Raw genomic sequence first — 13,842 nt, forward strand, 5'->3', positions numbered from 1 at the left:
TTTTGTATTTTTAGTAGAGATGGGGTTTCACCATCTTGGCCAGGCTGGTCTTGAACTCCTGACCTCATGATCCACCCGCCTCGGCCTCCCAAAGCGCTGGGATTACAGGCGTGAGCCACCACAGCCGGCTGCATTTTTTCTTTAAGTTTATCATGTCTGATATTAATTCAGTTACGCCAACTTTCTTTTGGTGTTTGCTTCATATATCTTTTTCCTTTGTACTATTTCAACCTTATGTAGACATGTCACTTATTAAAAGCATATAACTTAATTTTGGCTATATCTAATCCTATATTTTCTTAACTGGTGAGTTTATTCCATTAACATATATTGTAATTATTATATGTCTGGATTTCTTCCCACCACCTTACTTCTTAATTTCTGCTCATTCCACTTTTTCCTATGCTTCTTGTCCCTTCTTGGATTAAATTTGTGTTTGTCCCCTTTTTTCTGTCTCTACTTGTTTGGAATTTACACTATTTTTAGACTTATTTTTAAATTTTTACTATGTACATTTAGCTTTTCAAAGTCTAAAGTTAATATCTTAATATCCTGCCTCTCCCTTGAAATTAAAAAAAAACACTCTAGAATACTTCAATTCTAGAATTCCCCTTAGTCCTGATTTACCTGCTGTTAGTTGATATTTTAGTTCTATCATTTTTAAACACCCCCTTAAATATAAAATCATTATTTTACACAGACTATTTTATTTACCCACGATTGCTTTCTGCATCTCATACTAGCCTCCTTATATCTCAGACTTTCTGGATTCATTTTCCTTTTCCGAAATATACCCTTTAGAAGTTCCTTTACTGTGGTTATCTCACAGTGGTAAATTCTCTCTGTTTTTGTTCATCTCTGAAAGTTTTTATTTCATACCTTTGTTGTTTAAATATTTTATTTTTTCCTGAGTACACAATTCCAGGTTGCTGGTTGTTTTAACATTCAGAAAATATTATTCTGCTGTCTTTGGCTTCTGTTATTGTTATTGAGAAGTCTGCTGTCGTCATAATTGTCAATCCTCCATAGGTGGCTTCTTTTAAGATCTTCTCTTTGTCTTTAATGATCTGTAGTTCCATTATGATCTATCTTGATGTGGATTTCTTTTTATGTATTGTTTGCATTTAATCTTTTTCCTCTTATCTACTGCTTCTACCTTAATCCAAGCACCCCTCTAATTTCTTCAGGTCGCCATCTGTATCACTCTCCTACTCTTCATGCCCCATCTATATCTGGAGTTTGCCAGGCTTTTTCTTGCCATGGGGCTTTTGCTCTGCTCCTCTGTTTGCCTAAAAGCTGGAAAGAACCTTCCCACCACTCTTAGCCTGCAAACTTCAACTCTTTTAGATCTCAGTTTAACATCAATTCCTTAGACAGGCTTTTAACATCAATTCCTTAGAGAAGCTTTCCTTGAGGCTTTTTCTTTTAAGTTTCATTTAATCTTGATAAAGCAGTGAAAATGGTGTTATTAAATCTCTTCCCTAAATTGCCATAATAGTTTCCCTCTGTTAGAGAGCATCGTTTTTCCCTTGCTCAGTCTTTATCCCACTCTGCAATTACATTAATATATTCATGTGGTATTTGTTAATGTCTGTTTTCCCCACTTGTCTGTAAACTACACTGGAGCAATGGCTGTGTCTGGCTTTATTCACTACTCTATACTCAGACTATAACACAGTACCTGGGATACAGTAGGCTTTCAATAAAGTTTTGTTGAATAAACAAATGACCAAATGGAAAAAAACTTCCTTTAAGTGGCATATAACAGCATTTCTAGATCTAAACCCTGCCTGTTCTGCAGCCTCATCTCCCACCTTACCCCATTCCCATCTCACACATTCTATTGGAAAATAATGCTCTTTCGTGCCTCTGTGACTTTGCATTTGCTATTTATTCCCATTTCCTAAAAAGGTACTCCTTTAGCCTGCAAACTCTTTATTCAGCAAAGAAACCTCCTCCATGAAGCCTTCCTTTAGGAGATTTGCCCAAGCGTGGGCAGAGTTGTCCTGCCCTTCCCGACAGCCCTGGCATCTCAATCACAGCCTCACCCTAGTGGATCTTAATGGCTGCCATCTGCCTCTTGTGGATGACAGAAGCGCTATGGTCTACTGCCCTGCATATCCTAGGCATTCAAAGAATGCCTGGGGAAAGGGGACTAGAAAGGCCATGCAGAGCAGAATAAGCGAGGGTGTCAGGTCTTTGAGGAGATAAGAAGAAATGGGGTCACGAGAATAAGTAAAGGGATTAGTCTCATCAGAGTGAACATTTTCAGAAAAACAAGGAAATTGAGTTGAGTGCAGGAGATGAAAATAGGTGAACTGTGATAGGAAAAGGAGGAAGTTGAGGCAGTGGCTTCATGTTCTCAGCAAAATAGGAGAAACCATTCTTTTGATAGGGACAAGGGACAAGGGTGGAGGGTTTAGAGAGTAACAGACAAAACAGAATAGCCACAGTGTTCAGTGTATAAGTCCTAACAGCTGACTCCTAGCTAATGTAAAAGCTTCCTTAAACAAATTTCTTACCAGTCACACTTTACCAAACCAAACCGAGGATGCATTGGTAAGTGTAACTCCACTGTCCCAGCTCTCTGTTTCCAGAGAACAAATCTGATCTAAGTGGTTACGTCCTTTCACAGGTCAGGCATTTCACATTCAATCATTTAAGGGAATCTTTGATTTAAAATACTACATATGAAAGCATACCAAAAAAAGTTAAGTGCTTGTATCTTCATTACATGTATTTTACTACACACAGTTCTTGTATTGAGCTGTCTTTTCACATAAAGAAAAAGATTGAATGGTCCTTAAAAACAGGGCCATGTGTTACTAGCTTCTGTATCAATTTGTACTGTCTTGCAAAATATCTTGCACAAAGGAGGCATTCAGATAGTTTTTTAATGAAATTAAATAAGTGAATAAGTCCCTTAGGCATCCTAGATTTTGGAAGGGGAATTTACAAATCTTTTTGAAACAATACAAAAGTGGCTATTCTCAGGAAGAGGAATAGACAATAGAAAAGAGAAACTAGAGCAGTACAAGAGGTGAGAATTATCCAAAAATGTTCTTGGTTGATTGCACTAGTGGATTCAGTGGATATTTCACAACACCTTTTATTTTTTTTGTGATGGAGTTTCCATCTGTTACCCAGGCTAGAGTGCTGTGTCACGATCTTGGCTCACTGCAACCTCTGCCTCCAGGGTTCAAGTGATTCTCCTGCCTCAGCCTCCCGAGCAGCTGCGTTACAGGCATGAGCCACCACACCCAGCTAATTTTTATATTTTTAGTAGAGACGAGGTTTCGCCATGTTGGCCAGGCTGATCTCGAACTCCTGACCTCAGATGATCCACCCACTTTGGCATCCCAAAGTGCTGGGATTACAGGCATGAGCCACTGTGGCTGGCCTAAAATAATAAATTTTAAGTTAAATTTTCCACTCTAAGAATTGGAACATAGTCTATCCTACTCAACTTAGCATATACACACTGAAAACCTTCTTAGTTCAGGGCACAGCTTTGCTATCTATATGTTCCTTACCCAAATCACTTAGGCTCTCTGAACTTCCCTGATCTATAAAATGGGCATAAAAACAGTATTTATCTTACATAGATGTTACGAAGACTAAATGGAAATAATACGATCTAAGCACCGTGCCAGGCAAGAGTAAGTGCTAACCAAAGTTAGTTATAATTCCCTGGAAACTATAATCTAAAATGTTAGAGATAAAATATTACTTAGACCAGTGGTTCTTACGTGGTCTGTGGGTCTCTGGAGGTCTCTGAAACTCTTTTAGGGAGTCCATAGGTCAAAACTATTTTTATAATATTTATGACATTATCTATCTTTTTAACGGGGATGACATTTGCACTAATGGTGCAAAAGCAATGGTAGGTAAAGCTGCTGGCACCCTAGCATGAATTACAGTAACGGCATCAAACTGTGCTAGTAGCAGTATATTCTTCACTATATATTTACAGGTTTTTTTTAAGTTTCATTTAATCTTGATAAAGCAGTAAAAATGATTTTATTAAATCTCAGCCCTTGAGTGCACATCTTTTAATATCCTGTGTGATGAAACTGGCAGTATGTATAAAACACCGGTTCAAGCTGTGTTCCTTTTGGAAAAAGAAATACAAAAAGTAAAAGAAAATTTTAAAAAATAAACGAATAAAGTACTTGGTCCATATACCTAAGTAGATGGCTGTCTGGAAAAACGCACTTGTGAGCTGTCTGAATTGTGAGCTGAACTAGTCTTGATCCACAGAACACCATCTTTACTTAAAAGAACCACAGACAAATTATGGTTATTCAGGCCTAGCTATTTGGCAGACATTTTCTCAAAAGAGAAAATCAAGGAAAATAACTGTCAGTATTTGGTGCCAATATTAAAATTCGAGCTTTCAAGTAAAAATTAGAATTTTGGAAAATGTGTATCTGCCACCATGAGTTTGACAGCTTCCCAATGCTTAAAAATTTTGATGAAATTGGTAGTGATATTAACATATTTTAAATACTGCAAAATAAAATGTGTCAACATTTGAGAAATCTGCATAACTCAGTGAACCAGTATTTTCTAAATAACCGATGTTAGAAAACCGTGCATGGGTTAAAGATCCAGTCAAAATGTGTAACAGACCAATGGATTTTAATGTAAGAGAGTATGAATGTTCACTAATACAGGTTCAGATTCCACATTGCAACTAATCTTTAAAAAAAAAAACTATGACTTGTCAAATTTAGAGTAGTATGAGATATCCACAATTATCTGAAAAGATCATTAATGTACTCCCCATTTTTCTAACTACATATCTGTATCTGTGAGGCTGGATTTTCTCATATACTTCAATCAAAACAACATATCACAATAGACTGAATGCAGAAGCAGGTATGAGAAACCATTTGTCTTCTATTAAAGAGATTCAAAAATATGTAAAACCATGCCTATCTTCTCACTAAATTTGGGGGTTGGAAAATAGAGTTACTTTTCAGTTAAAAAAAAAAAAGTGTTGTGGCCGGGCACGGTGGCTCATGCCTGTAATCCCAGCACTTTGGGAGGCCAAGGTGGACAGAGCACAAGGTCAGGAGATCAAGACCATCCTGGCTGACACGGTGAAACCCTGTCTCTACTAAAAATACAAAAATTAGCCAGGCATGGTGGCGGGTGCCTGTAGTCTCAGCTACTCAGGAGGCTGAGGCAGGAGAATGGCGTGAACCCGGGAGGTGGAGCTTGCAGTAAGCCTAGATCGCGCCACTGCACTCCCGCCTGGGCTACAGAGCGAGACTCCGTCACCAAAAAAAAAAAAAAAAAAAAAGTGTTAAGTTGTGTTATTTTTTAATGAATAAACAAATAAGTAAATTTCTCAGTTCTAATTTCTACTCAGGTAAATACTGACAGATACAACTCATGTAAAACAAAAACTCTTTGAGGTTCTCAATAATTTTTAAGAATTATGAGACTGTGAGACCAAAAAGTTTCAGAACTGCCATCTTAGATGATTCATTGTTTCTGTTCACAAAGTTGAAAAATAATCTACCCTATACATAGTACATTGTAGTTCTATAATACTGTGAAGGCATTTGGATACTTAGAACACAAAGTAAATGATCCAGATATCAAATTTCAACCTGGCGGAAACATTTTAGGATATCCTAGTATGTGATCTCCTATAAAGTAACAATGTGCTCCTGTTTTTAAGGTAGGTCATTAGTATGCTGTTTAGGCACACACCAGATATTGAGGAAAAGAAAAATCTGGCGGCCAGGCACGGTGGCTTACACCTGTAATCCCAGCACTTTGGGAGGCCGAGGCAGGTGGATCACGTGAGGTCAGGGGTTCGAGACCAGCCTGATCAATATGGTGAAACCCGTCTCTACTAAAAATACAAAAATTAGCCGGGCATGGTGGTGGGCATCTGTAGTCTCAGCTACTCGAGAGGCTGAGACAGGAGAATTGCTTGAACCTGGGAGGCAGATGTTGCAGTGAGCTGAGATCACACCACTGCACTCCAGCCCAGGCAACAAAAGCAAAACTCTGTCTCAAAAAAAAAAAAAGAAAAATCTGGCACAGAACACACACCAAAATAGCTCCTATGCCATTCTATACCATTTTTCCTCCCTTCTCCCCAAAACTTGCTTCCAAATGAAATGAGATAAGACACCATTGAGATTATCAATTCAAATTAAGATAACAGAAACCTTATAAGAAATCCTGCAGGAAAGCAAATAAATGTGGGAGCCTGCCTAGAGAATCAGATTTTCTCTAGAAGGTTTCTGGCTCAGTGTGAACCTTCTTCTACCCTGCCCTAAATAAAAAGACCACACAAAAACAAATTTCCAGTGCATGTGGGGCTCTCTGTTCACCAAAAGCTTTGATTCAACTAATAAATGACGTTAACATTGGAAATGGCTCTGAATGCCAAGGCCAGCCTCAGAAATCGCCTCAACTGCAGACTGAGAATCGCTGGGAGGGATGTAGGTGTAGTAAGAACAAAAAATTAAAAAGAGTAAACATTTGCAACCTACAGAATGGGAGAAAATTTTTGCAGTCTACCCATCTGACAAAGGGCTAATATCCAGAATCTACAAAGAACTTAAACAAATTTACAAGAAAAAATCAAACAACCTCATCAAAAAGTGGGCAAAGGATATGAACACTTTTCAAAAGAAGACATTTATGCAGCCAACAGACACATGAAAAAATGCTCATCATCACTGGTCATCAGAGAAATGCAAATCAAAACCACAATGAGATACCATCTCACACCAGTTAGAATGGTGATCATTAAAAAGTCAGGAAACAACAGGTGCTGGAGAGGATGTGGAGAAATAGGAACGCTTTTACACTGTTGGTGGGAGTGTAAACTAGTTCAACCATTGTGGAAGACAGTGTGGTGATACCTCAAGGATCTAGAACTAGAAATACCATTTGACCCAGCAATCCCATTACTGGGTATACACCCAAAGGATTATAAATCATGCTACTATAAAGACATATGCACACGTATGTTTATTGTGGCACTATTCACAATAGCAAAGACTTGGAACCAACCCGAATGTCCATCAAGGATAGACTGGATTAAGAAAATGTGGCACATATACACCATGGAATACTATGCAGCCATAAAAAAGGATGAGTTCACGTCCTTTGTGGACTTGGATGAAGCTGGAAACCATCATTCTGAGCAAACTATATGCAAGGACAGAAAACCAAACACCGCATGTTCTCACTCATAGGTGGGAATTGAACAATGAGAACACTTGGACACAGGGCAGGGAACATCACACACCTGGGCCTGTTGTGGTGTGGGGGGCCGGGGGAGGGATAGCATTAAGAGAAATACCTAATGTAAATGACGAGTTAATGGGTGCAGCAAACCAACACAGCACATGTATACATATGTAACAAACCTGAACATTGTGCACATGTACCCTAGAACTTAAAGTATAATAAAAAAAAGAGTAAACATTTTTTGATGTTTCAATAATGTAAGTCTGTGCCAAGCACTATTTTAAGCATTTTAAATAATTTAAGTAATTTAATCTTTTTAAATTTTTTTTTTTTAGACGGAGTCTCGCTCTGTCACCAGGCTGGAGTGCAGTGGCACAATCTCGGCTCACTGCAACCTCCACTTCCCCGGTTCAAGTGATTCTCCTGCCTCAGCCTCCCGAGTAGCTGGGACTACAGGCGCATGCCACCACACCAGCTAATTTTTTGTATTTTTTTAGTAGAGATGGGGTTTCACCGTGTTAGCCAGGGTGGATTCGATCTCCTGACCTCGTGATCCGCCCACCTCAGTCTCCCAAGGCACTGGGATTACAGGCGTGAGCCACCGCAACCGGCCAATATTTTTTTTTTTTTTTTTTTTTGAGACAGGGTCTCGCTCTGTCACCCAGGCTGGAGTGCAGTGGTGTGATCACGGCTCACTGCAGCCTTGACCTCCTTAGGCTCAGGTGATCCTCCCACCTCAGCCTCCTGAGCAGCTGAAACTACAGGTGCACACCATCATGCCTGGCTAATTTTGTTTTTGGGGTTTTTTTTTTTTTTTTGTATAGAGAGAGTTTCTTTCACTCTGTTGCCCAGGCCAGTCTTGAACTCCTGGGCTTAAAGCAATCCACCCACCTCAGCCTCCCAAACTGCTAGGATTACGGGCGTGAGCCACCATGCCCAGCCAAAATTAAGATTAATAACCCTATGAAGTTGGTAAAGTTTTCATCCCCATTTTGTCCTGGTATCCACTACAACTGCATTACATCACGTTTGAAACTCATACTCTAAAATGCCATCCTTCCTGCCTCTTATCCTGGAAAACACAAAGGAACCACTGAGTTCCACAAAGACTAGATTGTTACTATCAACACCCGTTATCCAAGTAACTCAGTAGCTACCACATTAGCCTGGTGCAGGGTGCGCGCCTATAGTCCCAGCTACTTGAGAGGCTGAAGCAGAAGGATCCCTGGAGCCCAGGACGCTGAGATCAGCCTGGGCATAGTAAGACCCCCATCCTAAAAGTCAGACTTAAAATCTGATACTTTTTCCTACAACAAATTCCTCTTTCAAGAGATTAACTTACTATTAAAAAAAGAGAGAGAGAAATAATTAACATGTTCTTTACAATAAGAACTCAAAGAAAAGGAATCAAAATGAATCAAACTTTTGAGGATGCTTTTAGGTACCTCTTGATTGAAACAAAGAAGCATTCCAGAAATATACCTGTTGGAGCCATCTTTCATATGAACTTTGGCGTAAAGAACATCCACCATGCCAGGATCATCATTCATGTATTCTATCCCTGCCATCTCCACTTCTAGGGGTTTACCCCCAGAAATATCACTGCAAAGGAAAAAGCATTAAGATATCTATAACTGTTTAAGCTAAGAGGGCTATTTTATTTTGAAACATGGTTAATACACATAGTCAAATATGTATGTTACTTACATGTGTACAAAAACATGGTAGTTGTGTTTTTTCCTAACATTATCTAATTGCCCTTCTAATTTCAAAATTAATAAATTTTCAATGCACACAAATTGGAAAACACCGGAAAGTATTTCCAATGTCAAACTACATTTATCCCAATACCAGTTTATTAGCACTGTCTCATGAAGAAAGTCAAGTGATGACAGTTCTGATCCATAAAGACATTTACTATGTTGGCTCATCTCTCAGGCGCCCATCTCTACTATTTCTACAAGTTACAAACAGCATTTCACTCTTATAACAAAGGTGGAGGTATAAACTGATATCACATCTTTATTTACTTTTTTATTTGTTTGTTTTGTTTTGTTTTGAGACGGAGTTTTGCTCTGTTGCCCAGGCTGGAGTACAGTGGCGTGATCTCGGCTCACTGCAACCTCCACCTCCCGGGTTCACACCATTCTCCTGCCTCAGCCTCCCGAGTAGCTGGGACTACAGGCGCCTGCCACCACGCCCGCCTAATTTCTTTGCATTTTTAGTAGAGACGGGGTTTCACCATGTTAGCCAGGATGGCCTCGACCTCCTGACCTCGTGATCTGCCCGCCTTGGCCTCCCAAAGTGCTGGGATTACAGGTGTGAGCCACCACGCCTGGCCTTTTTTATTTTTATTTTTTTTTGAGACAGTTTTGCTAGTCGCCCAGGCTGGAGTGCAATGGCACGATCTCGGATTGCAACCTCCGCCTCCTAGATTCAAGTGATTCTCCTGTCTCAGCCTCCTGAGTAGCTGGGACTACAGGCACCTGCCACCACGCCAAGCTAATTTTTGTATTTTTAGTAGAGATGGGGTTTAGCTATATTGGCTAGGGTGGTCTTAACTCCAGACCTCAGGTGATCCTCCCACCTTGGCCTCCCAAAGTGCTGTGATTACAGGCATGAGCCACTGCGCTCAGCCTGATATCACATCTTTACAAGCAATCTGTCAATATCTATGAGAAGCCTTCATCAATAAAAACCCTTTCCCCAAGCAATTCCATTTCCAGGAGCCCAAGCTAAGGAAACAATTTTGAATTCAGTTACACATCAACTTGTGTAACTGTTGATAAAGCAAAGTTCTCCTTTACAGAAGAACTCCAAAACTAATAAATGCAGAAGGAACAACGAAATTAGAATCTTGCAACTCCTGATAAAATAATAGATCTTGACAATGATCACCAATGGCTGCTAAAACTTGGGCAAAAGGCTGGGGGAAATATAAAGCGACCCCTCTAAAGAGGAGCTCTATAAATAATGGTCATGATGACCACACCTGAACCCACTGACCAAGCTGAATATTAACAGTAAAAGAAACAACCAGACAATATGTGCCTCTTAGCATGATGCAATAAGAATATACTCATATTTATGAGAAATAATTTATGCATAGGGTTTTTTTTTTTTTTTTTGAGACAGGGCCACACTCTGTCACCCAGGCTAGAGTGCAGTGGCGTGATCTTGGCTCATTGCAACCTCCACCTCCCAGGTTCAAGCGATTCTTGTGCCTCAGCCTCCCAAGTAGCTGGAATTATAAACATGTGCCACCATGTCTGGCTAATTTTTATACTTTTAGTAGAGACTAGGTTTTGCCATGTTGCCCAGGCTGGTCTTGAACTCCTGGGCTAAAGACATCTGCCTGCCTTGGCCTCCCAAAGTGCTGGGATTACAGGCGTGAGCCACTGCACTTGGCCTATGCATAGGGTTTTAAATGAGGCATAAAGTTTTGTTTTGAGTACCAAAAGATTGGCAACAGACTAAAAGTCAAATAACATGGTACTGATTAGATAAATTATAATACTAAGAGCAATAAATAAACTATACATGTGACTAAGGAAGGTTTTAGGTACTGATATAAAACGATATAAAAAAACATTAAAAACTGATATAAAATGATATATAAAACTGATATAATAAGTTATATTTCTAAGTTTTAAAAAAGGTTTACAACAATGTGCATGCTATGCTACTTGTACAAAAGATGGAGGTATGAAAAAATATGTTATATATATTTGTTTATACATCTATAAAATCCCTGGAAGGATACAGAGAAAGTGGTACACTGGTTGCCTCTAGAGAGGAAAGCAGGTGGCTGATGAATTTCAGTGGTAGAGAAACTGCACTGCGTATCCTTTGCAACTTTAAATTTTTGAACTATGTAAATGTATTATCCATTAACAAGTTAAAATTTTAAAAAATATCCAAAATAAACCAAACACAAAAGTGTATATACTAAGTAATTCTATTTATGGGACATTTAAAAACAAACCACCAAATCTATGTAATAGAAATCAGAACAGAGGTTGCTTCCGGGAGAAGTGAATTCACTGGAAAAAGGCATGAGGGACCCTCATGGGGTGATGGCAATGTTCCACGTCTTGATTTGGGTGAGGTTGCACAGGTATAGACATTGGTCAAAGCTCATCAACTACACCTAAGATCTGTGCATTTTTAGTGTAAGTAAATTACACCTCAAAGGAAAAACATACATATACATATCCAAAGTGTTAATGGTAATTATTTTTTAGTGGTAAGATTACAAAATGATATTTTATTTTTGTGTATCTGTAATTACTGGTTTTCCTAAAATTAACATGTGTTACCTTTGTGTTAAGTAAAACCCCACCATCCTGTTTTCTTCCTGGACCCCTTAATAAAGAAACTTGTACTGCAATCAGAAAAGGCCTTGTTGTGCCATGCTGAAACCCAATTAAAAATCAGCTCACTGCGCAGCCTTCTCCAAACCCCAAGGGGATAGGCACTTTCTCCATCTTATCCACATCTATATCCTCAAAATCTCACACCATGACTTATACAAAATGGGTGTTCAATAAATCTCTGGCAAACATTAAATGGATGTTTTAAGGGGGAAGCTGTTCTGGACAATTTTGAGAAGAATATGGTCACAGGCTGATATACTAAATAGTTTGGATATTTGTCCCTGCCCAAGTCTCCTGTTGAATTGTAATCCCTAATGTTGGAGGTGGGGCCTAGTGGGAGGTGTTGGGATCATGGGGACAGATCTCTTGTCAATGGCTTGGGCCATCCCCTTGGTGATAAATGAGCTCTCACTCTGAGTTCACACAAAATCTACTTGTTTCAAAGTGTGTGGCACCTCCCCTGCCACTCTCTGTTGCTTGTTCCTGCTTCTGCTATGTGATGTGCTTGATCCCCTTCACCTTCTGCCATAATTGAAGCTTTCTGAGGCCTCCCAAGAAGCCGAGCATGCTTCTTGCAATCCTGCAGAACTGTGAGCCGATTAAACCTCTTTTCTTTATAAGTTACCCAGTCTCTGGTATTTCTTTATAGCAATAATGCAAGAACAGCATAATACACATGCTATATTGTCATTAAGTAAAAATGTGGTACTGCCTTAAAAACAAAAGGATTTGGCCAGGTGCGGTGGCTCACGCCTGTAATCCCAGAACTTTGGGAGGCTAAGGCGGGTGGATCATGAGGTCAGGAGATCGAGACCATCCTGGCTAACATGCTGAAAGACGGTGAAACCCCATCTCTACTAAATATACAAAAAACTAGCCGGGCGTGGTGGCGGGCGCCTGTAGTCCCGGCTACTCAGGAGGCTGAGGCAGGAGAATGGCGTGAACCCAGGGGGCGGAGCTTGCAGTGAGCAGAGATCTCGCCACTGCACTCCAGCCTGGGCGACAGAATAAGACTCCATCTCAAAAAAAAAAAAAAGAAAAAAAAAGGATTTTAGGATCAATCAAAAGACAGCTGGAAAAAAAGGAAAAAGTTGTCTTGACATTGAACCCAGGTCATGGGGATGCTCTTTGTAGCCTAGGAATCCTAATAGTAAAGATTCCCTTAACACTTCAAGGCCTTATTATTGCATAAGACCAAAACTTCTCTCAGTATGAAACTAGTAACTCAACTATTTTAGGCAGACACTTTTCTTTCCATGTTGCCCAGGGTGGTCTCAAACTCCTGGGCTCAAGCAATCCTTCCAGCTTGGCCTCCCAAAGTGCTTGGGTTACAGGCATGAGCCACTGCGCCCGGCCCAGATACTTTTTCTAATTAAGAAAAATTACAGCCCTGATCATAATAAGTCTTCCTATAGCCATCTCTAATAAGAAGTGAAATGTTTCAAAACAAAAGCCAAGCTCTGAACTGTCATCTGAGGTATGTAGCTTCCATCAATACACAATGTATCTCCATTCCAAGTACTAGCCAAAGAATTCGATTTGAAAGATTGCCACTGAATCCTATCAAAATGAAGTCAAAAAAGTTTGTTTGAAAAAAAGTTTCACACTAAATACACATCCTCTGACATTTTTAAAGCTCTCACCCTGCATAGTTACATCACCAGAAAGCATCACCACACCATTGGCTTAGCTTCCCACTAAAATGTTTTTAATGGGTTATATTTAATGTTATATCTGCAATTTCTAAGGTCAACAGAAGAAAGACCCATATGAACAATGTTTTTATCTTCTGCAAAATTCCTGTTAAAGACACTGTCAATCATCATTCAGCATTCTTTATTAAGATTTACATGACAAACTTTCGATGGATCAAGAACCAGAAAAGGTTACTCTCCTGAAAAAACTGTTATACTGGGGTTGGCTTCACAACAACCTGAGTGTACTTAACACCACTGAACTATGCACTTAAAACGGTTATGATGGCAAATTTTATGTTGTATTTTACCACAACTGAAAATTTTTTTAAACTATAAAAAAAATTGTCATACTGCTTTTTATCAGACAAGAACTATACTAAGTGGTGTATTTCTTTTTGTAATTTAGTTCAAGTACACTGGTGTCAGAAAATAGTACCAAACTTTAATGCTCAAGTACAATTATTACCTTACCTTGACTTTCAGATAGAATTTTCTCCCTATACCATCCTTATGGTTTCTAAATCTCTGACTGTAACATTTCTTTT

The 13,842-nt window shown here is 39.3% G+C and overlaps 1 protein-coding gene across 6 annotated transcripts in view; it reads right to left on the minus strand.

The window, feature by feature from the left end:
- The window catches only part of ASCC1 (activating signal cointegrator 1 complex subunit 1), a 129,493-nt gene that overhangs the window by 50,508 nt on the left and 65,143 nt on the right, over nt 1-13,842 (minus strand). For 5 of the 6 annotated variants that reach the window (XM_034930766.3, XM_063607723.1, XM_055092952.3 and 2 more), the window contains exon 7: nt 8,707-8,826. The exons of the other annotated variant lie outside the window; for it this stretch is intronic. In XM_034930766.3, the coding sequence (XP_034786657.2) occupies nt 8,707-8,826 (120 nt within the window). The remainder of the gene's footprint in view (nt 1-8,706; nt 8,827-13,842) is intronic. 6 annotated transcript variants of the gene reach the window in all.

The sequence above is a fragment of the Pan paniscus genome, chromosome 8, assembly GCF_029289425.2.
Source record: "Pan paniscus chromosome 8, NHGRI_mPanPan1-v2.0_pri, whole genome shotgun sequence".
NCBI lineage: Eukaryota > Metazoa > Chordata > Mammalia > Primates > Hominidae > Pan > Pan paniscus.